The sequence below is a fragment of the Trichechus manatus genome, unplaced genomic scaffold (genome assembly GCF_000243295.1).
Source record: "Trichechus manatus latirostris isolate Lorelei unplaced genomic scaffold, TriManLat1.0 scaffold00019, whole genome shotgun sequence".
In the NCBI taxonomy this organism is placed as follows: Eukaryota; Metazoa; Chordata; class Mammalia; order Sirenia; family Trichechidae; genus Trichechus; species Trichechus manatus.
Window position 1 is genome coordinate 12,974,698 of NW_004443955.1, and position 26,974 is coordinate 13,001,671.

Consider the following 26,974-nt stretch of genomic DNA (forward strand, 5'->3'; position numbering starts at 1 on the left):
ATGAATCTGTGAAGCATCTCATAACATGGATGAAACTGGAGGACATTATGCTGAGTGAAATAAGTCAATTACAAAAAGACAAATATTCTTTGAGACCTCTATTGTAAAAACCCATGAAAAAGTTCACACACAAAAAGTAATAATCTTTGTTGGTTACTGGGGATGGGAGGGGTGGGGGGAAAATACTAAATAGGCAATAGATAAGTGGTATCTTTGGTGAAGGGTGAGAAACAGTACACAATACTGGGGAAGCCAGCACAACTTGTACAAGGAAAGGTCATGGAAGCTGCATAGACATCCAAACTCCCTGAGGGACTTAATTGCTGGGCAGAGGGCTGTGGGGACCATGGTCTTGGGGAACATCTAGCTCAATTGGCATAACACAGTTTATAAAGACAATGTTCTACATTCTACCTTGGAGAGTAGCATCTTGGGTCTTAAAAGCCTGTGAGCAGCCATCTAAGATATTCCACTGGTCTCATCCCTCCGGGAGCAAGGGAGAATAAAGAGAACAGGATACAAGGAAAAGATTAGTCCAAAGGACTAATGGACCACAGCTACCAAGGCCTCCACCAGACTGAGCCCAGTACAGCTAGATGGTGCCTAGCTACCACCACTGACTGCTCTGACTGGGATCACAACAGAAGGTTCTGGACAGAGCTGGGGAAGGATGTAGAACAAAATTCAAACACACACACAAAAAGACCAGATTTACTGGCCTGAAAGAGACTGGAGACACCGTGAGAGTATGGCCCCCAGACACCCTTTTAGCTCAGTGGTGAAGTCACTTCCGAGGTTCACCGTTCAGCTGGGGATTGGATAGCCCCATAAAACAAAAGGGGACTAATGAGGCACAGCAGTCCAGGGACAAGGATAGAAGGCAGAAGGGGATGGGAAAGCTGGTGATAGGGAGCCCAAGGTTGAGTAAGGACAGTGTTGATGTGTAGTGGGGTTGTTAACCATTGTCATAGGGCAACGTGTACTGTTTAATGAGAAACTATTTTGTTCTGTAAACCTTCATCTAAAGTGAGAATAGCAACACAACTGGAAGAGTGTAGTCAATGTCACTGAACTTGCATGTAGAAATTTTTGAAATGGTGTATCTTTGGCAATGTATATTTTCACCAAAAAAAAAAAAAAAGGTCGAGAAGGGAGAGGGTTGACATGTTGTGGGGTTCTTAACCAATGTCATAAAACAATATGTGTACTACTGTTTAATGAGAAACTATTTGTTCTGTAAACCTTCACCTGAAGTACAATAAAAAAAACAATAATTTATATTTCTATGCATAGTGATTAGAGATATGGCCCATATAATGCTTCCATTTGACTCTTTTTTATACTTCTGTTTCTCTGCTGAGACTTTCCATCTTTTCATTCATTGTGAGCATATTTTCCTTTAAGTCCTTGAGCATAGTGATAATAGTTGGTTTAAAATTTTTGTCTGCTATTCTTAATGTCTCTGGGCCATCTTGAGGTTTGGTCTCCATTGATTGCTTTTTGTCTTGATAACAGGTCATATTTTCTTAGTTCTTTGTATGCCAAGTAATTTTGGATTGTATTCTGGATATTGTAATTGTAGCGTAGAGACTCTGGATTCTAGTATATTTCTCTGAAGAGTATTCTAGATGGCAATTAATTTTGTTGGACTCAAACTACAAACTTTATCTCTTGAGTGGCAGCTCAAGCCTCAATTCAGTCCTATTATCCTTAGCTAGAGTCTATCCCAAGCAGGAATCAGCCAGAAATTTGGGTAGAATTTATATACAGAATTTGGGGCTCTTCTTTGCTGGTTCTCTCCTTTAGTTTCTAGTGATTTTGTTGCCCTGAACTCTATCTCTGGTTCTTCAGTGTTGTTATTGGAGTATTAGCCACCCTATACAGCACTAACTAGACCTGACTTTAAGGTCCTTGGGTGGCACAAATGGTTTGTGCTTGACTTCTAACCTAAAGGTTAGGAGTTCAAAACTACCCAGTGGTGCCACAGAAGAATATTCTGGTGATCTACTTCTACAGTTCTACTGTGTAACACATGGGTTCACCATGAGCTGAATCAACTTGATGGCAATTTTTTTTAGGCCTGCCTCAGGCAAAAAGCCCCTGTACTGTTTTCTTTTTCCAAGTGTTGACTGCCCCCAGAATCTGCTTGCTTTTGCTTACTTCACAGTGCCTTCAAGCTGTTGGATTTTTTGTAGTTTGTTCACGTTTATCATTGTCCACAGGACGTTCAGGTCCATTAGAGGCATCTTGGTCATACTGCATTCCATAGGATGTTGATAATTGTTGAGATTTGCATTGTGGTCTAGGACATGAGCATTTTAGTTTTAATAAGTATTTTATGTGTACGTGAAGAGAATGTGTATTCTTTAATTATTGTGAATAGTGTTCTACATATGTCTATTAGCACAAGTTGTTGTGATGTCAGAATTATTCATATTATTATTTTTGGCTTGCTTGATTTATTTGTTTTAGTTAGAGGCATATTAAAATCTCATCATTTATTGTAGTTTTCCCAGTTTCGCCTTTTAATTGTATAAATTTTTGTGTTACATGCTGTGAGACAGTATTGTTTGGTACCTACTGGTCTAGGAGCTATATTCCTGGTGAACTATTCCTTTTAACATCACGTATTGGGCCTTTTTTATCCCTGGTAATGCTTTTGGCCTTATAGCTGTTTTTATTTAATATTAATATTGCCATTCAAGTTTTATTTTGTTTATGTTTGCCTGATGTTTCTTTTTCCTTAGCTTTGTTTTCAGTCCTTCTCTGTCATGATGTTTCATGCATGTTTCTTAAAAGTAAGATATACCTAAATTTTGAAAAAATGTCCAGTTTGGGAATATCTGTCTTTTAATTGGCAAGGTTAGTGTTTTCATATTTTTGGTATTTCTGATAGAGTATATTTCTACCATTTTGTATTTTGTTTTCTACTTACAATACCATGCTTTTTCTTTACTTATTTTTTTTTTTCTTCTTTCTTTCCTTTTTCCTTTGGTTTCATAACTTTTCCTTATTTTCCCTTTCTCTCTTCTGCTGGTTTGGGAAGTTCTATAATTAAAAATTTTTTTTTGTAGTTCTTACTTTTACATTTTTAAAAACACATTTGTCTTAAAGAGGTCTAAAGGTAATAAGGTTATCTTTTATTCTCCCAAATAATGCAAGAGTTTTCAAATACTTTCACTTTGATTTTCGAAGTTATTTTTGTATATTAATTTAATTATATTTTGTTTTTATCCCCTCCCAATCGATCATCGTCATAAATTTTACAGTTAGAGTTATTTAGATTTGCTCCTATATTTACCAGTTTATTTGCTCATTATTGTTTCTCGCAGCCCACTTCTCTGGGTTTCATGTCCTTATTCTTAAATAACATTTTTCAGTGAGGATTTATGAATAGTTAAATTACCTTTGCTTTTCCAAAAGTGTCTTTATTTCACCCTTACTCTTTAATGATAGTTTAGCTTATTATAGAATTCTAGATTGGCTGTTATCTTCTTTTAACACTTGAAGTTTATTCCATAGTCTTCTGACTTCTTTTTTTTTTTTTGTTATGGAAATGTCTTCTGTCCATCTAATTTTAGATCCTGGGTAGATAATTTGGCTTTTTTCTCTGGAAGTCTAAAAATGTTACTGTCTTTTTGTTCTACAGCTTATCTAGTGGGCTTCCCGTGTTTATCCGTTTTGGGACTCATTGTGATTTTCAAATATGAGGATTCATGGCCTTCGTCAGTTCTGGAAAAGGCTCAGTCTCTATCTTGCTGAAGTGTGCCTCTACTGCATTATCTAGTTATTCCTCTCCTGGAACTCCTAGTGTATACGTATGGACCTTCCCATTCTTAACTTCATGGTTTGTATTCCCTTTTTATGTTTTTGGTCTCTTTATGTCTATATTCTGCATTCTGGATACATTTCTGTCATCTACCAGTTCACAAGATTTCTCTTAAACTGGGTCTAATCTGCCATTTAATCCATCCACTGAGTTTTTAATTTTACTGTATTTTTTTTACTTATTGGAGTTATATTTCTTTTTTCCAACTGTCCTTTTTTTTTTTACAGTGTTCTGTTCTTCCATTATGATGTTACCTTTTTTTTTAAATCTCCTTGCTTATTTTTAACATAATTATTTTAAGTCTTTCTCCGATTATCCTACCGTCTGAATTTATTGGGGTGCTGATCCTCCTGTTCATTGTGTCTACTTGCTCTCCCTGATACTGGACCATTTTTTTTTGTGTGGATTGTCATATTATATTGTAGGTTCAATTTAAGCTGCTGTGTCTCCTGCATCTGCCTCATCCTCTATGAGAGTCTTCTGTGCTCCGGGCTATGGAAAAGTCTTTACTGAGTAGTTTCATATGTGCTTCTGTCAGAAGTCCCAAAACTTTTTCACAATCCAAATATGATTTCTGCTTCAGTGTTTTCCACAGGACATCTGTCCCCAGGAATGGTGTGTATGTCTGTATGTAGCATAGGTTGGGAGCTTTGCACTGCAGACTGTACCCACCACCCTACTGTCATTCAGAGCTCATATTTTCCTGCCACTTCCCTGTGTCCGTGGGTGGTCTTTTCCCAGCCACTTCGGGTCTTGGCCAGATTTCATAACTTGATGTGGCAGTTTAACACTGGTCCCTCGCCCTTTAGGCCAATGTTGTTGTTATTAGTTGCTGTTGAGTCATCTATGACTCATGGCGACCTTGTGTATAACAGAATGAAACATTGCCTGGTCCAGTGCCATCTTCATGATTGCTGGTATGTTTGAGCTCATTGTTGCAGCTGTTGTGTCAATCCATCTCATGGAGGGTATCCCTCATTTTCCCTGACCCTCTACTTTACCAAACATGATGTCTTTTTCTAATGATTGGTCTTTCCTGATAATGTGTCCAAAGTAAGTGAGCTGAACTCATACCATCCTTGCTTCTAAGGAAGATTCTAGTTGCTTATTTGGGTCTAATATCTGCTGGATTTCTGAGGCTTCAAATCACTCACTTCCTGCTTCAGGTGTGAAATTTCTTTTCATTTCTAGCACTCGCAGATTTCCCTTCCTTTATTTACATTTGCCTAAAATGTTGAAACACTTTGGGGAAGATATTTTGTATGCTATTTCTAGGTCTTTGTAGTTGTCTGACTATAGTTACAAATGTTTTACTCTTCGGTATGAATATCTTACTCCTCAGACTCAGGCATGTAAGAAATGCTATCTAATCTCATCATTTGAAAGTTAGATGACATCTGACTCTGAACCGGCATCTCAGTCACTTGCGAAGGCCTTCCCTTGCATATTGTGTGAATGTCCCTGGGGTCTTTTAAGTGCATAACTTTCAGGGCTACCCTCTGTCCTTATAGCTTTCTGGTCACTGGTGAAATGCACGTTGTTGAAGCCTGTTGTTGTTGTTAGGTGCCATCAGGTTGGTTCCAACTCATAGTGACCTTGTGCACAGCAGAACGAAACGCTGCCCAGTCCTTTGTCATCCTCACAATCGTTGCAATGTTTGAGCACATTGTTGTAGCCACGGTGTCAGTCCATCTTGTTGAGGGTTTTACTCTCTTTTGCTGACCCTCTGCTTTACTAAGCATTGTGTCCTTCTCCAGGAACTGGTCCCTCCTGATAACATGTCCAAAGTATGTGAGATGAAGTTTTGCCGTTCTCTCTTCTAAGGAGCGTACTGGCTGTACTTCTTCCAAGACAGATTTGTTTGTTCTTCTGACAGTCCATGGTGTATTCAGTATTCTTCACCAACACCATGATTCAAATGCATCAGTTCTTCGGTCTTCCTTATTCATTGTCCAGCTTTCGCATGCATATGAGGTGATTGAAAATACCATGGCTTGGGTCAGGTGCACCTTAGTCCTCAAAGTGACATCTTTGCTTTCTAACACTTGAAAGAGGTCTTTTGCAGCAGATTTGCCCAGTGCAATGTGTCGTTTGATTTCTTGACTACTGCTTCCATGGGCATTGATTGTGGGCCCAAGTAAAATGAAATCCTTGACAACTTCAATATTTTCTAATAGGATTACATCCATAGGTATAGGTGTTAGGATTCCAATACATATTTTGGGGGAACACAGTTCAATCCATGACACTATTTCTCTTGTGGACCTCAAGCATAAGAGTTGTCTCTTATGTCAGTATTGTCCAAAGGAAATACTCATTGATTTAACAATTCTTTGTAATTTGAGTTTGCTCCTTTGTGCCCTAGGAAGTGATGGCCATGTTTCTGGTGAAGCATTTCTGGGGAGCCCTGTCAGAGTGTGGCCTGCTGGCATTTCTGGTGCGTGTCTGCTGGCCTATCTGGATCCAGAGGGATCTATTTGGTGCTGATGTTAGCTGTTGGTCAAGCAGGGATCCAAACTGGGAGACCAGACAGACTTCCTGCCCCCACAAGGCTCAGGGATTGTACTTGCCACTCGCGGCTGCCCAGTGCTGATGTAAGCACTGTTGAAATCCCTGGATAAGAGCTTTTTGGATTCATAGTCTTCCCAGAAAAGCCCACAGGGACCCTTTGTCTTATAGTACTCAGTGACAGTCATATCTGCGTTTGCTGCTGTCTTCTAAGCTCGCTTTTCACGAGCTTTGAGGAGAATCTCTGATCCCGCTACTCAATTTAGATGAGCCATGTGTTCATCCAAGTCCCTTTGATCACATTTTTATTTCTTTTGAAGACAAACAACTGAAGAAACCTTTTGTATTTGCTTTTGGGGTCTTTGGGTGGGTGGAAGATGCTTGATTAATCATTGTCCGGGAAGACTACAATTAAAACCTAATCATATCACTCTAGGAGCCCTGGTGGCACAGCAGTTAAGAGCTCAGCTGCTAACCAAAAGATTGGCAGTTCGAATCCACCAGCTGCTTTGGAAACCCTACGGAGCAGTTCTACTCTGTCCTAGAGGGTCACTATGAGTTGGAATCAACTTGATGGCAATGGGTTTGAGTTATTGTTGTTATTGTTATTATTATTCCCTGAGGCTGTATGACTCAGTGGATGTGGAGCCTGTAAGGTGCTGTCACATGGGCACTGAGTGCCACCTGCCTGTGCTGCTTTGGTGTGGACATACCCTGCATTCCCTGGCATGGGGCAACTGTGGCTCTCCTAGCCAGCCTGCAGAGGTGTGGAGACATGTCAGCCAATTCTCTTAGTCTTGTGTCTCTTTGTCTGTAAAAGAGGGGTAATACTTTTTTCAAAAAGTATTTTTACTTCACCAAGTTGCTGGGAGTTACATGAGCTAATGTGAATATGTTTTTATTAAGTAGAACGTATTATACGTGGAAGGCCTGGGTGGTGCAAATGGTTAACACGCTCAGCTGCTAACTGAAAGGCTGGCGGTTTGAATTCACCTGGATGCGCCTCAGAAGAAAGCTCGGCTGTCTACTTTGAAAAAATCAGCCACTGAAGACCTCGTGGAGCACAGTTCTACTCTGACACATGTAGGGTCGCCATGAGTTGGGGTCAACTCGATGACACCTGGTTTTGGTTTATTATTATATATATCATCCTCCATGGATCGTTAAGTCAAAAGTATTTATTAAACCATAAGGGGCGCTCTCTCCGTGGAAGTGACTGACTTTTGGCTCCCCAGAGCAGAGCCTGAGATAAGGAAATGGGTGTGAGTGGTTTATTTGGTGGGGCGGGGGGAGGGTGTCCCGGGAAGCAGGAGAGAGGGATAGGGAAGAGGAAAATCCAGTGGAAGGTGAGTGGGGTTGCAGTTGTTGCTGTGAGCAGCAGGTGCTGGATCGCTGAGATGTGTGTGGGATGCCTCCCAGAGCTGTGGCCCACCTTGCGGGGAGCTGGAGCACACTTTTGGCCAGCTCTCGTGTATGCAGGCAGGCTCGTGGGCGTGAGAGCCTGCACAAAAAAGCAACGGCAGAGTCCTGTGCTGGAGGTGGGCCCAGTCGCATGAGCTGCCGACCACAGCAGGGGCGGGAGTCAGGGCGTGTTCGTGGGTGCCGCAGGGAGGGGCCAGAAGGGGACCTTGCCGGTGTCCCGGGTGAGGGCCAGCCAACGGGAGGTTCCTCCAGGACGCAGCATTAGGACCCCTTAACCATCTCTAAATGTTAATTAAGAAAGCTTGCTACCTTCTAGAAAACCTTTATGTTGAGTTAAAAAAATTCTTCCTGCATGAACAAGCAGTTGATCTATGCTGTATTTCTTTCTTCCTTCTCTCTCCTTTCCCTCCTTTCTCCCTTCCTTCCATTGTTCCTTTTAAAAATTTAGTCATTCAGCACATTGGCTCTGAGATTTCCAAAGCTGTGGACAGAGCATTGCAGACGTGGGCTCCACCTCCCTCCCCGAAGCTGGGAATGCTGGTCTGGAAAGAAGCCCCTTCATGCCCTGTGTGCCAGCCATGCTCTTGTGGCTTCTTCTGGGAGGCTCTGCATTCTGGGCTGATCCCTGGTGAGAAATGCAGAAATGCATAAGCCAGGCCTAGGGGCAGCATTTGCATGGATCTTTGTGTAAATATGAACTATAGTCTATAGAATTCTTGACTTCCATGCGGGAGACCTGGGTTCGATTCCTGGCAAATGCACCTCAAGCACAGCCACCACGTGTCTGTCAGTGGAGGCTTGCGTGTTGCTATGATGCTGAACAGATTTCTGTGGAGCTTCCAGACTTAGATGGACTAGGAAGAAAGGCTTATTGTTTACTTCTGAAAATCAGCCACTGAAAACTCTATGGATCACAATGGTCCAATCCCATTGTGCATGGGGTTTGCACGAGTCAGGGGCCAACTTATTGGACGCTCACAACAACAGGTATTTTTAAGCCTTCAGAGTGTGTGTAGTAGTATACTGGGGCTGCTGTAGCAAAATACCACAAAGTGGTGGTTTTAAAGAACTGAAGTTTCTTGTCTAATAGTTCAGGAGGCTAGAAGTGTGAATCAGGGCATCAGTTTTCGGGGAGGGTCCTTCCTTGTCCTTAGCCCTGAGCATTCTTTGGCGTTGCTTGGCTTTTAGAAGGCTCCTCACGTGGTCTCTTCCCCGGAGTGTGTGTCTCTCCTTTTCCATTTTCCGTTTTCCTAAGATACCACTCAGAGGGGTTTAGGACCCACCCTCCTCTGATATCACCTCATCAACATAACAAAAGAAAAACTATTTCCAAACAGGGTCACATTCACCAATGAAGGGGTGAGGACTTCAACATATCTTTTGGGGGGACTCAGTTTATTCCATAACAATGTGTGTTTTCTTTGAAAAATAATATTTTGTGTGAATTTTTGTTGAAAGTTTACATAGCAAATTGGGTTCTCATTTAATAATTTCTATGCATATTGTTCAGTGACACTGGTTACATATTTCACAGTGTGTCAACATTCTCATTATTTCCATTCCAGTTGTTCCATTTCCATTTGTCTAGCTTCCTGCCAAACACCCCCACCCCCCGTACCTTCTCATCACTGCTTTAGGGTAAATGTTGACTGTTGTTTTTTTGTTTTTTTTTTAAAGGGCACAGTACTCACGGGTGATGTTGTTTGTTTTATGAGCTGATCTCTTATTTAACTGAAAGGTGACCTCCAGGAGCGGTTTCAGTTCCAGGTTTAAAGGGTGTCTCAGGGTAATAGTCTCAGGGATTCCTTTGGTCTTTACTGGTCTAGTAAGTCTGGCCTTTTCCAAGAATTTGTGTTTTGTTCTATGTTATTCTTCCCTTTTGTCCGGGACCATCTAGTGTGTCCCTGGTCAGAACTGTTGGTAGTGGTAGTTGGGTACTATCTAGTTCTTCTGGTTTCAGGAGAGATGAGGCCATTGTTCATGTGGGCTGTTAACCTTGTAGTTTTTTCTTTGAGTTTTTGGTTTCCTTCTTTCTGTTTTTGCTCCAGAGAAGTAGAGCTCCAGATGTGCTCAAACATGAGATGGTAATGTTCTGTAGTAGCTCCTCCCTCTTGTCTTGAAGTTTGCTTTCCACATGCCTTGGTCCTTCTTGCCTCTAGTACAGTATGCCTGGAGTCCTTTTACAATTCTCTGCTTCCCTTTTACCTCTGAGACTAGATGCGCTTGGTGGGACTCAAGTGTTAGCATTCGACCCTGGTTCATGCTTTTGAACAGAACTGGTGGGTTTTTCTCAGCCTTATTCTTCTGGCAAGTCCTTGGGTGGTGAAAATGGTTAACGCACTTGGCCGCTAATTGAAATGTTGAAGGTTTGAGTCTACCCGTAGGTGCCTTGTAAGAAAGGCCTGGTGATTTACTTCCAAAAAATCTGCCACTGAAAACCCTATAGAGCACTGTTCTCTGACATGCATGGTGTCACCATGAGTTGGGGTCAACGTGATAGCAACTGGTAGTGATATTTTCCTGGTACTCGTGGCATTTGACAGCAGCTGCTCCTCACTCCTGTGTATCTGTCTCAGTTTAGGCAGTGGTTTCTCTTGGGAGGGCCTACTTCTCTTCCTCCTGCCTCCAGACATGAACACCTTTCGTGGGGCAGCTGTGGTCTTCTGCTGCTCCTTCCTTTTCTCGCTGCCTTGGCATCCTGCCTGGTTCCCCCCTTGAGCCATCCCGTCTCATGGTGTCTTCCAGTCTCTGTCTGCAGCCCTACTTCTCCCCTGTGCTCTGGCTTCACATCCGCAATGGCAGCCTGAGGGCTGCTCATTCTGTAACTTGGTGTTTCTGAATCAAGCCTTGTCTGATGTTCCTCCACCCCCAACCCAATACCCAATGTTCTTACCCAATTTTTTCCAGTACACAGGCTCAAAAATAATATTTTTCTCTTTTATTCTTTTTCTCTTTATTTGCATTTTTCCGTGCTTTTTGTTAGCTCTTAATTTGAGATAGTTGCGAAGAACTGTTATATACCCATTACTCATATTCACCACTTGTTAACATTTCCCCCTATTCACTTGTTCTCTCTCCTCCCTCCTTCCCAACTTCGTCCACCCTTCTTCTCCCTCTCCACCCACACACTGTTTTCCTGAACCGCTTGAGAGTAATTTGCAGACACTACATCCCTTTAATTATAAATACTTTTTGTTTATTATTTCCTAAGAACTTTCTCTTACTAACTGTATTACATTGACCAAACTTGAGATATATAACCTTGATACAATTCTGTTATATAATCTACAGTTCACACATAATTTTGCCAATAGTCCCAATAATGTCCTTTATGGTGTTTTTCTCTGGGTCCAGAACCCAATCTAGGATCATACATTGCATTTAGCTGTCACGTCTCATTGGTCTCCTCCAGTCTGGGGTCAGTTCCCTTGTGTTTTCTGGTCTACACAGTTTTGAGGAGTACAGACTGGTTATTTTGTAGAATGTCTCCAAATTTGGGTTTGTCTGATGTTTCTTCATGACTGGATTGAAGTGACATATTTGGGCAGGAATAACACAGACATGCTGTTGTGTCCTTCGCAGTGCGTCTTATCAGGAGGCACGCAATGTCAGTTCACCTCATTATTGGGGTGTTAAATTTCACTCGTTAGATAAGGTTGTGTTTCTAGGTTAATCTGCTGTAAAGTTATTTATCTTCCCTTATGTAACTAATAAATAATTCGTGGGGATACTTTGAGCCTATGTAAATTCCCTGTTTTTCATCAAACTTTCACTCACTAGCATCTGTTGATGATTCTTGGATGACTCAGTTATTACTGTGTGATGATTTCAAAACGGTGCTTTTCTAACTCCATCATTGCCTCCACATTTTCCATGGTGACCTACTGCAACAAGGGCTTCATCTTCTCCCCCATTTATTTATGTCGGTGTGGGCTCACAGATTCCTATTTTACTCCATGGATGCCTGTTACTATATTTATTTACTTCGATGCTCGGATTTTCTCAGATTTGGCCAGTGAGAGTGTATTTTTTAGAATCAGAAGTAGATACTGAATTTTGTCAAAGATTTTATCAGCATTGTGGAGGCATTCATATGATTTTTCCCTTTACTTACATTAACATGGTATATTATGTGCATGGATTTCCTGATATTGTTCCAACCTTGAATTCCTGGAATAAATCTCACTTGGTTGTGTATTTCCTTAAAGTGATACTATGTTATATTCACTAATATTTATTATTTAGGCCTTGTGCATCGATATTCATGTGTGTCATTGCTCCATAATTTCCTTTTTGTGCATGGTATCATTATCAGTTTAGGTGTTGTGTGTGGAAGCTTTCTCTGATTTTGGTATTGGAGAGCAGAGCACTTTATGAGTCACTGAGGCTGTCTGGTCTGTGAAGGCTTGGTAGAACCCCCTGTGGGACCATCTCAGCCCGGAGCTTTTTGTGGATATAGTTGCTTCATAACTTTTTCTGTTTCTTCTATAAAAATGGTCTGTTTAAGCTTTGTGATACTAAATTGCCTTTTCCCAGCTAGTCACGTTGAGGTCTTTACATTTATGTGCATAGAGGTTCCCCCTTACTTAATGTATTAGGTAGATAAGTGATGCATTACTTAATGTGGTTCAAACTAGATTGCACATTCTAAGTCACAGGGCCTTTGGTATATTAAAGGTACCCTTCGGTTTATGGAACTGTGTGGAACGACCTTTCTGTCTGTCTTTTTACTGGTGTTGAAAATCCATCTTGTTCTTGATTACCACAGTTAGACTGATCCATTTAGTTTTCTGGAGTCCCAAGGTGCTTTGTGTGCACTCTGAGCATCGTGGCTCTCTCTGTCTGCTGTTTGCCGTCCTAGTTATGTTCAAGGCGCCCTCTCACTGGCCAGCAGGTGAGACCATGTTAGTGTCCTATAGCAGCTGCAACAAATTACCAAAAATCTAGTGGCTTAAAGCAGCATGAATTTATTATCTGACACTTCTGGAGGTCAGAAATCTGAAATCAGTTTTACTGGGCTAAAACCAAGGTGTTGGCAGGCCACGTTCCTTTCTGGAGGCTTGAGGGGAGAATCCGTTTCCTTCTAGAAGCTGTCTGCATTCCTTGGCTAGTGGCCTCTTCCTCCGTCTTCAAAGCCAGCAATGCCTGGTTGAGTCTTTCTCACACTACAGTTCACTTCTGTGGTCAAGTCTCCCTCTGCCTTCCTCAGATAAGGACACACACGATTATATGGGGCCCACCTGGGTGATCCAGGATCATCTCCCCATCTCAGGATTCATAATCACATTTGCAAAATGCCTTTTGCCATGTAAGATAATATATTCATAGGTTCCAAGGATTAGGACCTAGACATCTTTGGGCAATTGTTCTTCTGTAGACCACAAACCATAAACATACTTGCTTGTTGCTCCCACAGATCTGCGTTCTGTGATCAGAATGTTCGATGAGTTTTCCCCTCCTCTTCAACTGATCTGTTGGTCACGTTCTCTGTGAGCACACAAAAATATTATTACCGGGCAAGCATATTGGACCTCTTCGTGAATATTCCCATTCCTTGATTGAGAAAGAAAATTTATAAATCAAACACTGCAACAGAAAAGAAACTGCTGTAATGATATTTTGTGTGTGTCTGAAGCCTTTTTCCCACATGCAGTTCCACCAAACAGAGGACTTGGATGAGGAGAGGAGCAAAGTGTTCTTGTCCAGTTCTCCCCTGGACTCTTATGCAACACACACCCGCCCCAAGCACTCAGTAACTCACAGAAGAGCAGGCCTCCAGCTGAAGTAGGAAAATCCACCCGGAGCTGCAGACAGACAAGGAATGCATAGTTTATTATTTAAAGTGCTTGCTAGCTGGAGCTGTCCAGGTGGCTCAGGGTGCTCCTGGCAGCTGGGCCAGCCCTGGGGGTGGATGGGGAATTGTTGGCTCTCTGGAGGCGCAGGCCAGGGCTGGCAGAGAAGTGCAGGACTGAGGTGCTGCCTCAGGGCTCCAGGGGCGTCGGGTGGAGAGCTGGCCAGCTCCACAGAAGTGTCTGATTTTTGAATCAGCAGCATTCCTGTTCCTTCCAAGAGAAGGAGCAGGGGGGAGAGTGTGCGAATGAGCTAGGGATTCCGTCCCCTCCCCTCCCCACCAGCTGGAGGACTCGCGCCAGGAAGTTGGTGCAGAGAAGGGGAAGGAGAGCAGACACTGTGTTTAGAGTATCTGTTTGGTCTTTTTAAGAAATGACTTTAGGGTTGCATTTTTTCCCCCTCTGCAGAAAGGTCTAGCCTTCTCAGCACACCGATTTCTCATGGAAAAGCCAAGCAAGAAGTCCCGTTGCGACATCTGCTGCCCAGTTTTGCTAGGCGTCTTCCAGCCGTGAAGGCAGTGGGTTCATTTTGCACAGCTTTCCTGCAGAGCAATGGGCAATTTCTCCTGCACGACCAGACAGGGAATTCGCTGGCTGGCGGTGCGAACTGCCTGCAGGCGGAAGGAACTGGTGCCTCTCCCCATCCATTAGCAAGTCATAGCTCAGACTCCCTGCCACCGGGTCTGGACAGAGCTGACTAGAGAACCTCGGGGGTGGGGGTGGGGGGAAGCCCAGAAAACTGGGAGTGTTCCTGCCCAGTTGAGCAGAACACGTCAGGCTGCCCCGGTGGTCGGCTTTAGGGGTGGCATGGATGGAACCTGGAGCCATCTGTGGGGGGCCAGAGCCCCCTCGGCAGGGACAGGGGTGAGACTGCACACACATCTGCTAACGGGGTGCCTGCTGCCCGGGTGTGCATGCCAGAGAAGGGAAGAGGAGCTTTCTGTACCCCAGGGAAACAGTGTTTCAGAAAAAAACAAAAACAAACCCATTGCCATCGAGTTCATTCTGACTCATAGTGACCCTATGAGACAGAGTAGAACTGCCCAGTAGGGTTTCCAAGGCTGTAATCTTTTACGGAAGCAGACTACCACCTCTTTCTCCTGAGGAGCGAACCGGTGCGTTCGAACTGCCAACCTTTTGGTAAGCATCCGAGAGGTTACTCATTGTGCCACCAGGGCTCCTTCATAAATCCCCTAGGCTCCCCCAAAGTAATGAGCCATTCTGTATTTAAAGAAGTACAGCTTTCTCCCAGGGAAGGTAAACTGTTCCCCATAACTGGTAAGGCTGGCTGCTGCTTCTCTGACTCTGCCTTTGGAGAATCTTTATTTCCTCAGCGTCTCTCACCCTCTGACCTTGAAGCAAGGTGCCTTGTCACTGTGTAGGTGCTGATGGGACAGCAGGGGTGAGGGGCAGGGAGCTCAGGCTTAAGGTTTCATGCTTGCCCTGCCTGACTCTGGCCTTTTCTGTGAGGAGTTCATCATTTTGTGGGTACAGAGTACTAGGAGAACCACTAACACCCCGGCCCTCAGTTAATTCCTGTCAGGAACCTTCTTAGCTTGCCTCAACATTTAAAAAACTGTGTTATTCAGCATCAATCTGCTTCTCAGCTTACGAGATGCATCTTGGCTGTTACAGTGACATGGACCTCTGCAATTTTCCTCAGGGAACTATTTCCCCTCAGCAACAGGTTATCTGCCCCCCCTCCCCCCGGCCCATCTCTTCCTCCCTGACCCTACTGTGGAGGGCCTTTGGGTCCCAGCCCATCCCACATGAAGAAACAATTGAAATCAGTTTCGACTCATGGTAACCCTGTGTGTGTCAGAGTAGAACTGTGCTCCACAGGGTTTTCAGTGGCTGATTTTTCAGAAGTAGATTGCCAAGCCTTTCTTGCAAGGCACATCTGGGTGGACTCGAACCTGTCGGTTAATGGCTGAGCACTTTAACCATCTGCATCACCCAGGAACTCCATCCTGTCTGAAGACTCTGATGGATAGCACCACTCTGCTCTTTTCTAGTGTTGTGGATTGAATGACATCCTCCAGAAAGTTATATTAAAGTCCTAACCCCTGTACCTGTGAATATGACTGTTTGGAAATAGGATATGTGTTATGTTAATGTGATCATGCCAGAGTAGGGTGGGTCCTAAACCAAATCGTTTCTGAGTTCAAGAAAGACCAGACCAGAATAGACACAGCGACACACACGGGGAAGACAGACACCATGTGGGGAACTGCCTACAAGCAAAGGCACCTCAAAGATTGTAGCACACACCAGAAGCTAGGAGAGAGGCTCACAGAAGGAATCGATGTGGCTGACACCCTAATTTGGACTTTTAGCTTCCAGAACTGTGAGAAAATAAATTTCTGTATTTTAAAGCTACCTACTTGTGATATTTCTGTCACAACAGCCCAAGGAAACTAAGACACCCAGTTTCTGATGACTTGTGACTTGATAACACTGAGCAAGTTTCTCTGGGGGAGTGTCCATCTGAAGGTGCTCCAAGCGTGTTTCCTCCCTTGCTGTGTCCACTTTGTAATGTCACACGGAGCCCTCGCCCGGCACTGCAGTGGATGGGGCTGGGGCCTGGGGAATGAGCTCCAGAGATGGCCGAGCCGCACAGACACCAACACCGACTCCTGGGTCGGCCAGGCAGGGCTGAGGGATTGCGAGGAGGGAAGGAAAGAAGCTGTGACTGGGGCTGGGGATGCTTCTTGGGGGAATGGGTTTGGAGCTGGGCTTGGAACACTCCTGGACTTGATGTGGATTTTCAGAGAAGGTCACTCCAAGGAAAGGGGACAGCTGTATCATTGTAACTTTGTACACTGCTGACATGCCTGGCACCTCGTAGGGCAGAATCTCACAAAGCTAGGGGTCTGGCTCTGGGGGTGCAGAGAGGCTTCTGGCAGCCCAGTATGGCCAGCGCAGTCCCTGGAGTCAGCACGCGGGAGCCTGAGGCCCAACTCAAATTACATACCAGCTGTGTGACCTTGGGCCAGGGTGCCTTCTCCTGACGCCGGATACTGTCGGGAAGACTAAGTCCCAGGGCTGACCACTGGCCTGATCGTGGCAGGGTGCTGTGGGAGCAGTAAGGAGGGGGGAAGTCCTGAGGCAGGCAGCTTCCTGCCATGGGAGAAAGGGGATCATGTGATTAAAACATAGCCTTCCTTCAGATGTCTGTCCTGTGAAAATCAGTCCATATAGAAGCAGCAGAGTCCCCTGCTTGTAGTTATTTGATTAAAAACCAAAAAAAAAAAAAAAAACACCCAAACCCACTGCCATAGGGTCAATTCCGACTCATAGTGACCCTACAGGACAGAGTAGAACTGCCATATAGGGTTTCCAAGGAGTGGCTGGTAGATTCAAACTGTCAACCTTTTGGTTAGCAGCTGAGCTTTTAACTGCTGCACCACCAGGGCTCCATTATTGTGGTTAGCTGCCATCAAGTTGGCCTGTGGCTCATGACAACCCCATGCACAATGGGATTGGACAGTTGTGAGTCATAGGTTTTTCAGTGGCTGATTTTTGGAGGTATATCGCCAGGCTTTTCTTCTTAGTCTGTCTTAGTCTGGAAGCTCCACTGAAACCTGTTCAGCATCATAGCAGCATGCAAGCCTCTATGGACAGATGGGTGGTGGCTGCCCATCACATGAGGTGTGTTGTCCGGAACTCGAACCTGGGTCTCCTGCATGCAAGGAGAGAATTCTACCACTGAACCACCAATGCCCCCTGCTTGTAGTAGGGGCTAGGTAGTTGCCAGATTTGGGGACACAGTGACTTGGGAAGAAACAAGAAAAGGGACAGTTGGTCTGAATCCAGGTTGTTTCCTTAACTCGTGGAACCAGGGTGTTGAGCCCAGGTATGCCCGTGTGAACAGCTCTTGCTTTGCCGGGGGTGCCGTTCCTGCCGCCTGCTCAGACTTCCCTGGTGACTGAGCACCAGATCATCTGGGGGAGAAAGTCCGCTGGGAGGGGGAGCCAGAGCACAGCTGGATGACTACGTCCTGGGACTCTGTTCTCCTTTCCCATGACTTTTCTTTTGTTTTAATAATTCCAACGCTGACAGTACAGCCTTCTTGAAGACATTCCAGGTTCAACTGTATTAAAGGGCATTTACTTTGAGTTCCATACACCAATAACTACCTAAAAAGGGGAAGCATTTAGCAACAGCAAAAAAGAAGGAAATTGTTCCAGTTTTATTAAAAATACATCGCTCATTTAATTACTGCCAGTATGAACCACGTGGGTGTTTTGTTCAGGAGCTGTGGCTTCTTCTAGCGTGCGGGTGATGGTGCTCTGCTGCTCGGTGTGACTTTTGGAATTCTGAGACTCACAGCTGTCATCTCCTGCGTTTTGCCCTTCCAGTCATACATGACAAGCAGCCTCTAGCAGCCCATGTTCCAGACAACTGGACATCATTTCTGGCCGCCAGATGAAATAAAATGTTTTGTAACAAGTCTTTGATAAGGCCATACTGGAAGTCATTTTGTGGGTTGTATGTGAATTGTTTTATATAGTCATTTTTTCTTTCCTCGGAGAAAATGGGAGATGAAGATTTTGTTGGAAATGTAGATAAATTCACCATCATTAGTGAAAATAGTTGTAACAGAAGTCTGTGTGTGTGAGGGCAAAGTAGAGATTGTTAGGTTCTAGGAATATAATAGTTTAGGTAATAGATGCTACTGAAAAGTTATTTAAAACATGAGATTTTTTGGTAAAGTGAATTAAATTTTAAGCTATGTAGATAACTTACCATTTTAGAGACATCTGCAGAAGACTCCTCTGTCGGGGGCGGAGTTTTTGGCAGGCTGTGTGCCAGGCGTTCGGAAAGGTTTTGGTGGTTGATTTTGTATTTTTCATAAAACCTCACAATTGTGTGTTGAGGTGAGATGTGTGGTTACTGGATTCTCTGTGTGGGATACTCTTACCGGTGAGGAAGGCCATTTCCCGGGCATGCTATCTCAGGTGTGTGTGGCAGGATGCAGGTTCAGTCCACAGCCTGGGAGCAGCCCGCTTGCAGAGGGCCGTGGGCGCTCACCGTGGTTGTGCTGTGCTAGACACAGTCAGAAATCTGATGTCCAGGGGCACATGGAGATGCCTGCCACGTACCTGGCCCCATGCCAGGCAAATGACATCCGCCATCTCATTTTATCTTCCCTAAAACGCTCAGCTGTCTCCGTCACCTTAAAACTGCATGACTCCCCTTCCAGCTGAATAAACATGCAGGAACATTTAGGGACCAGAGGCAGGAGGGGCATGGCCTTGGCCAGGACTCTCTCTGTCTCTAGCTAAGCAAAGGGGACTTAGCAGCTCATTTGTGAAGTCCACCAGGTATTGTTAGCCTCAGTCATGGCTGCATCTAGGGCTTTCTGCAGTGTTGCTGGGACTTCGTTGCTTTCTCTTGTTATCTCTTGCCTCTGTTTTCCTCTACATTGGCTTAATTCTCAGGCAGGTCTTCCCTAAAGGGTAGGAAAGGTGGCCCTGGTAGCTGCTGGCTTACATGGTTCTTTACCACCGCTGGTTGCCATTGAGTCGACTCTGACTCATGGTGACCTTATGTATGTCAGAGAAGCACTGTGCTCCATAGGGTTTTCAATGGCTAATTTTTCAGAAGTAGATCACCAGGCCTTTCTTCTGAGGCACCTTTGGGTGGATGCAAACCCCCAACCTTTTGGTTTGCAGCTGAGCAGATGACCATTTGCACCACCTCAGGACTCCAGAAAGACCACTTATAGTGTCTCAAATGTGGTCCTTAGTGCCTGTGAAATCAGTCACGTGAGACTTCCTAAGATGACTTGATTGGTTCTACTTGGACCATGTGCCCATCCCTGGACCCATCACTCTGTCCAAGGAGGAGTTCACTTCTCTTTCCATGGAATAGGGTCAGCAAAACAGCAGTAGGGTGGGTTCGTGTGACAGACAGCCTCATTGGTTTCGCATGGTCCCCAAAGGCGAAAGGCAGTTCTGTTTTCAGGATGGCGCGAAACAACAGGTGTCCCCCTTTGGGAACTTAGATAGTTTTGCCAATCTCTGCCTTTTTCTCCTGGTCCAGGCTTCTGGGGCAGCCTTTGCCTAGGAATGTTTGAAAAGTGTTGCCCAGTCTGCGACACTGTCCTCTCTTAGGCCCCTGTTCTCCAGAGGGTAGTGGAGGAGGAAGTCATATTCAAGGTGGGGCTATGTGGAGGTTGAGAGGCCACTCTAAGCACCATTCTATGGGCCTGTGTCCTTGCAGGATCCCCAGGTACACAAGTCCAGGTTTGCTCAGGTAATACAGATAGGTACTTTGTCCCTGCCTTGGCCTTCAGAAGCATGAACAGGGCATAGGAGTTTCTGCCTGGCTTCACCTCTGTATCAGTTATGATTGCTGTGTTACAAACTAAAGGAAAACAGAGGTAAGAGATGGTAAGAGAAAGCTTAGTGGCTTTATACTGCCATTTTAATATGCTCACAGATTCTTTGGGGTGGTAATTCAGACAGGGCACAGCAGAGATGGCTTGTCTCTGCTCCACGGTGTCTGGCCTGACCTGGGAAGACTTGAAGTCTGGACCTGGAGTGATCTGAAAACTCATTCATCACACATACGGCACTGGGGGTAGATGACTTGAAGACTAAGACTGCCGTCTGGAGCACCTACCCATGGCCTTGCTCTGTGGCTGGGCTTCCTCACAGCATGGCGGCCTTAGGGTAGTCATATATCTTGCATGGCAATTCAGAGTTTCAGCAAATCAGGCAGAAGCTACCCGCCTTTGATGATCCAGCCTCTGAAGTCACACAGCATCACCTCTGCTGTGATCTGTTGGTTGAAGCAGTCACAAGCTCATCCAGCTTCAAGAGGAGGGGAGATAGACCCTACCTGTCAATGTCAAAGAATTTGGGGTCCCTATTTAAAATCACCTCAAACCTCTATAACTGTGGGTGGGTGACACTGCTATGACAAGGGTCCTATTCCATTGCGTGTGTGTGTGAGGGGTGTTGGGGTGGATCAGAGACAACACGAGGAGAGAGCTTACCTTTCTTCTCTTGGGGGCTGCCCTTCCACAGGCATGAGAAAACATGTTGGGCATTCCTCTCTTCAGCCCTGGCCAATTTGGAAGCTGGGTGCATCAGTTGTTGAGGGTAGTCCTGGAAGAGGCCTTTGTGTCACGAGTGTGGTGTTGTCACACTGAGTATAATTAATTCATTAAGCAATTAATTGATTAATCAATTACAGCTTTATAGAAGTAAAATTAACATACAATAAACTAGACATATTTAAAATGTACAATTTTGTAAGTTTTGACATATGTATATACCAGTGAAACCACCACCACAATCAAGAAAATGAACTTGTCTATCCCCCCCAAAAGTTTCTTTGTGCCCTTTTGTCATCCCTTCCTGTGTCCATCCCTGCACTGCGCCTCCTCAGGAACTATTCATCTTCTTTCTGTCGCTATGGATTAGTTTGAATTTTTTTTTTTTTAATATAGTCGTATGGTTTGGCTTCTTTCACTCATCATAATTATTTTGAGATTCATCCATGTTGTTGTGTGTATCAATAGTTCATTCCTTTTTATTGCCAAGTAGTATTTTGTTGTATGGAATCTTTTTTTTAATCCATTCACCAATTGATTGGACCTCCATAGTTTTTAATGAGAAGTCAGCTGTTAATCTTACTGGGCTTCCCTTGTAGGCAACAAGTTATTTTTCTTTTGCTGCTTTCAGAAATTTCTCTTTGGCTTTCATCGTTTTTGCTATGATGTGTCTGGATGTGGATCTCTTCATGTTTGTCCTGTTTGGAGTTTGTGGAGCTTTTTGGATGTGTAGATTCATGTCCTCATCATATTTGGGAAGCTTTTAGCCATTTTTTGTATATATTTTTTCCTCTTTTTCTCCCTTCTTCTGACACTCTCATTACATGTACGTTGGTGAGCTTAATGGTGTTCTACATTTCTCTGAGGCTCTGTTCAAATTTTTTTTTCCACTCTTTTCTTTCCCTGTTCTTCAGATTATGTAGTCTGTATCCGTATATCCTTTGCTGATTCTTTCTTCTTATAGTTCAAGTCTACTGTGGAGCCCTTCTAGTAAATTTCTCATTTTGGTCATTGTACTTTTCAACTCCAGAACTTCTGTTTGGTTCTTATTTATAATTTCTATGTCTTTATTTATTGATATTCTCTATTTGATGAGACATTGTAATCAGACCTTTCTTTACTTCTTTAAGTATGGTTTTCTTTAACTTTTTGAACTCGTATGTAATGGCATCTTTGAAGTCTCTTCCTGTTAAATCTGACATCTGGGCCCTCTTGCAGGCAGTTTCTGCTGCCTGCCTCTTTTCCTGTGTATGTTTCATAATTTTATTTTATTTTTTTGAAAACTGGATATTTTAAGTGATACATTACAGGAAGTCTGGATACTGATTCTCTGGCCCCCTCTCCGGGGCTGTCATAGATTGAAATGTGTGTCAACTTGGTTAGGCCGTGATTCCCAGAATTGTGTGGTTGCCTTCCATTTTGTGATTGTAATTTTATGTTAAAGAGCATTAGGATGGAATTGTAACACCCTTACAAAGGTCACGTCCCTGATCCAATGTAAAGGGAGTTTCCCTGGAGTGTGGCCTGTACCACCTTTTGTCTTACAAGAGATAGAAGGAAAGGCAAGCAGGATGGGGGGACCTCATACCACCAAGAAGGCAGTGCCGGGAGCAGAGCACGTCCTTTGGACCTGGGGCTCCTGTGCAGAGAAGCTCCTAGTCCAGGGGAAGATTGATGACAAGGACCTTCCTCCAGAGCTGACAGAGAGAGAAAGCCTTCCCCTGGAGCTGACGCCCTGAATTTGGACTTGTAGCCTATTAGACTGTGAGAGAATAAACTCTTATTAAAGCCATCCACTTGTGGTATTTCTGTTGTAGCAGCACTAGATGACTAAGACAGGGGCCTATTTTTATTTTTATTTTCTTGTTTATGTGCTTAATGACTTGTCTAGATTATTTTCTCTTTCCTGTGAAGAATGAAGCTTTAAGTGTTACTCCTCAGAGGGCACAGCCTTGGACGTGTGTATTTGCGCCACAGTCTGATGCAATTAAATTTGGGTAGGGATCATTTTTTTAAAGCGTGTTTTTGAGGTTTGTTCTGACCCCAGGAAGGCTTGTCTTAGCTGTCTTTTTCCCTGGTTGTCTCTGGTGAACTAACTGGCCTATGGTTTAGCTTGTTGCTCTTAATTAAGAGGAGCTACCAGCCTCCTCATATTTTTTTTTACCACCTAAATCTCCATTGTTTTTGAGAGCACTTTAGACTCGACCTTTTCCACATTCTATTTCAAATAAAGATGGTTATTTTAGGGGAGAGCATTAGGGTTGGAAGTGAAATTAACATGCGATAAACAAGCCAACTAACCTCAGGAGGCATTTTAGCCTATCATGCAGGACTGGTCATAAAAGCCCAGAATACAAAGGCTCAGAATGCTTCCTGGTGGGCAAAGGGAGGGTGACCACCCTCTTTGAGACATGGAAGCTTCCCATTGGGAATCCTCCCAGACTTTGCCCATGTGTCTCTTCCTTATGTCCTGATTTGTGTCCTTTTGTTCTTATAAACTGCCTCTCCCCCTGGGCAAAATCTCCTGAGCTGCTACTTTGAGTACTGGGTGGAGCAGTAGCCTCCGGTTTTCTCAGCTTGCCTCTCCTGGCCTGGACTTCTGCCCTGTGAGTGCACTAAGGTGAGGGCAGTCAGCGCCCCAGTGTTCTTGGCCTGCTGCACCTGGAATAGAGCCTCTGTTCTGAGTGGAGGCTGCATGGAGGAAGGGGGCCCTACGACCTCTTGGATGTACTTACCAGGATTTTAGCCTCTTGATCTCAAAGTTGAAGGGAAGGAGAAATGCTGGCAGCCTGCCCCTTCCTGTGAATCTTAAATTTCTTAATTGGCAGCTAAGGGAGAGGGAGGCTTGTCTTCTTGGCCACACTCACCCAGAGTGGGGCTTCTATCAAGCAGAGCCAGAGGGAGGGGCGGAAGGGAGTGTGTGGTGGCTCAAGTGTCAGACTTGCTGTTCCTTCTGAGTTTTAGATTTTCTTGAGTAAAAGTTTCTTTATTGTTTGGCTGCCCTATGACAATTTTCAGAGACTTCAATTGGTTGTTTTTCATAGTTTTCACCAGTGAGTTTCTCACACTGTCATCCCAAAAGTGGAACCTAGGTGCTGTTTCTAGAAGCTTGTGGAGTGATAGAGAAAAGTAGGTAGATTGGAAACCACAGTTGTCAAAAAACTGGCTCTTCTGGGCTGTGGCAGAAACTGTGTCAGAAATCTGAGAGTAGCTTGCTGTAAAGAATTTAGCTTTACCCAAAGTAAGGTGCCCCTTGTCCTTCGTTCCTAAGAAATAACCCTTGGAGTAACTGGGGTGCCTTGGTCTGAAACCTCCATAACACACCTGAGGATTTGTGCTTATAAGTGGGAACTAGCCAGACCAGAAAAGATTCACCTGGTAGACTGATGCCAGCTAACCTCAGGAGGCATGACATAGCCTAACATGCAGGACTGGTAGTAAAAGCCCAGAACATGAAGGCTCAGAGAGCTTCCTGGTGGGCAAAGGGAGGGTGCGAGCACTTATTGAGACATAGAAGCTTCACATTGGGAATCCTCCCAGACCTTGCCCATGCATCTCTTCCTTATGATGATCCTAATTTGTATCCTTTTGCTGTAATCTATAATTGTAAGTATAGTACTTTCCACAAGTTCTGTGAGTCGTTCCAGTGAATTATTGAGAAGGGGAAGCCAGCAAGTGAAAGTGAGGGTGTCCTGTAGACTCCCAAATTTGTAGCTGGCATCTGCCTATTTGGCAGTCTAAAGGTGATACGGAAACCCTGGTGGCATAGTGGTTAAGCACTATGGCTGCTAACCAAAAGGTCGGCAGTTCGAATCCACCAGGCGCTCCTTGGAAACTATGGGGCGGTTCTACTCTGTCCCGTAGGGTCACTGTGAGTTGGAATTGACTTGAGGACAACAGGTTAAAGGTGGTATCCTTTTAACCTGTGAGATCTGCCTTAGCTCTGTATGGCTAGCGTCAGAGAGCGTGTCGTGTGGGTGGCTGGTGTCAGAAATGATTGAGAAGTGGGAAGAAGGGGGACTGGCTCAATCTCCACATTTTGGAAATTGGACTCATGCTGATTTTTATCCACGAAGTCATCCACAGCCTTGCCCACAGCAGCTCTGTTGAGCAGGTAGTGTCTCAATTTTGGCAGTACTAGGGAGGATCTTCTGGAAGCACAATCTGTGATCTAAGTTTACTTGAAGATTTCTCAGAGCAAGAAAGGCCCACTATGGGTTGTGATGACAACCAGAATAGCTCTCTGACCCTAAAAGTGGGCCTGGTAGAAATAAACTCACGGTGTTGTACCCAGGGCTGGTAAGCAGGATGGCAATGGCAACAGTAGCTGTCTTCTGGATTTCCCCAGCTGGACATACACTCTCAGGCAGTACCTGAGCAGTGATTGAGTTGACCCGTGATGATCTTGTGACTGCCGGTGCCCCGTTTGAAGCTCCTGCTGGGGACTTGAATGCAAGTGTGCTTGAAGATTGAAGTCATACCCAGAGCTGACCACAGACCACTGTGCTGGTTAGTAGAGAGTATGGTCACCACAAAATCAGGAGCACTACTGGAAGTGGTCAGGATTCCATGTTGGCAGAATTTGCCTGTGGAAGGTTTCTTGCTGGGCTGGTGAGTTTCTGTTAGTATGCTCTTATGGTTTCTGGAGCGGAAAATTGTGTGTTGGTCTGGCTTCCAGGGATGCATATAACTAGAATCACATCAAACAAAAACGGTGATGTGTATCTAATAGGAGGAGATTCTCCTCTTGGAACAGGATGGCCACTTGGAGCAAGCCAGTCTTTGGTGGTGGATGGTTAGCTTCAGTATGCTAAGATCACAGCAGAAGTGACATGAGCCTGGCTCAGAAGGGATGGTCAATAAATATGGATGAGAAGGACACTTGAGTTGGCACAAAGGAGCATAAACCATCTCCAGAACATCAGGCAGGGTGCCTTGAAAAGAGAGAATATGAAACTCCTGTAGCTGCATCTCAGCTCCGTGTGTTGTTGGCATCTGGAATTGCCATGCAGGAGTGGTCTCTCCCAGGAATCAAACGTTGAGGCTATTGGGCTTATGACTCTTTGAGCCTCTTGTCAAGGCTTTGCCACAGAGCTGAGGTCAGCCTGAATGAGTTGGTTATAGGAGGCCATGCAATGGCAATTGATTAGCATAAGCCACCCAGAATATGATGCCCTATCCTGATTAGGAGGCCTTGGAAATGCTCTATTTTTAATCTCTGGATGGTTACGACATTGAGGGCATTGAAAAGCATGCTTGCAGCATGGCCTCAGGTTTAACACTGCAACTAGCATGCAGTCTTTCCCACTAAGACACGAATGAATATAGAAACAGACAAAAGCGCATTTATAAAAATGAAGGAAATGGACAATGTATTGTCAAAATCTGCAAGGACTTTCCACTAACCATAAAGGACAGTGGGTGTGGATTGATAAGGGTAGTCCGTGGCCTTATCAGAGTGGCCAAGTCCTGCCCACCTGAAAGAGGGGAAGAAGAAATATCTTCCCTGCATCACTTGCTTCTCCTTGGCTCTGAGATTCGGGATTTCTGATACTTGGGAAAGTGCCCAGCTGTCCCTCTTGGTTGGGCATTAGCCATTGCTTAGTCATTCCACAGCCAACTCCAGGAAACCCCTGTAGCAGGAGGTGGGTTGCTTACATATTGTATCTAGCATTACCCATATAGACAGAAAGAGAAAAACAGATCCGGACTGAAGTGTCCCCTCAGTTCCTGCTGTACAGTACAGGTTTCTGGGGTCTGTATAAGATCCTACCACAGCCTAGATGAGTTGACTAGGTAAATGCCTACTAGTCATTGTGTATGTCAACCTGCCTTCTTGCAACAAATCTGAGGTGGGATGTTGACCAGTGGGATCAAGAGAGACCCATTTACTCCAGGTCTTGTCACTGGCTTTAGATAGACCTCTCTCCACTGGAATTTGACTAAATAGAGAAAAATAGCCTGAGGACTGTAAACAGATACTACAACCCAGGGGAATGGAATCCCCCAGTATATGTAGAGAAATGCAATACCTTTGAAAATGATTTATTTTAGGGACTAGAATACATTTTAGAAAACTGGCATCCTCAGTGAGATATCCGGAAACCCTGGTGGCGTAGTAGTTAAGAGTTCATCTGCTAACCAAAAGGTTGACAGTTGGAACCCACCAGCCACTCATTGGAAACCCTATGGGGTAGTTCTACTCTGTCCTATATGGTCACTATGAGTCGGAATCGACAGCAACAGGTTTGATTTGGTTTTTAAATGGAATATAAGAATATAGGGCTTCTAGGAAGCATA

At 44.4% G+C, this 26,974-nt stretch overlaps 1 protein-coding gene across 1 annotated transcript in view; it reads left to right on the forward strand.

Moving 5' to 3' along the window:
* Positions 1 to 26,974, forward strand: part of ADAMTS17 (ADAM metallopeptidase with thrombospondin type 1 motif 17) — a 479,690-nt gene that overhangs the window by 22,243 nt on the left and 430,473 nt on the right. Inside the window, exon 4 of the mRNA XM_004372648.2 lies at positions 16,380 to 16,384. Within this exon, the coding sequence (XP_004372705.2) occupies positions 16,380 to 16,384 (5 nt within the window). The remainder of the gene's footprint in view (positions 1 to 16,379; positions 16,385 to 26,974) is intronic.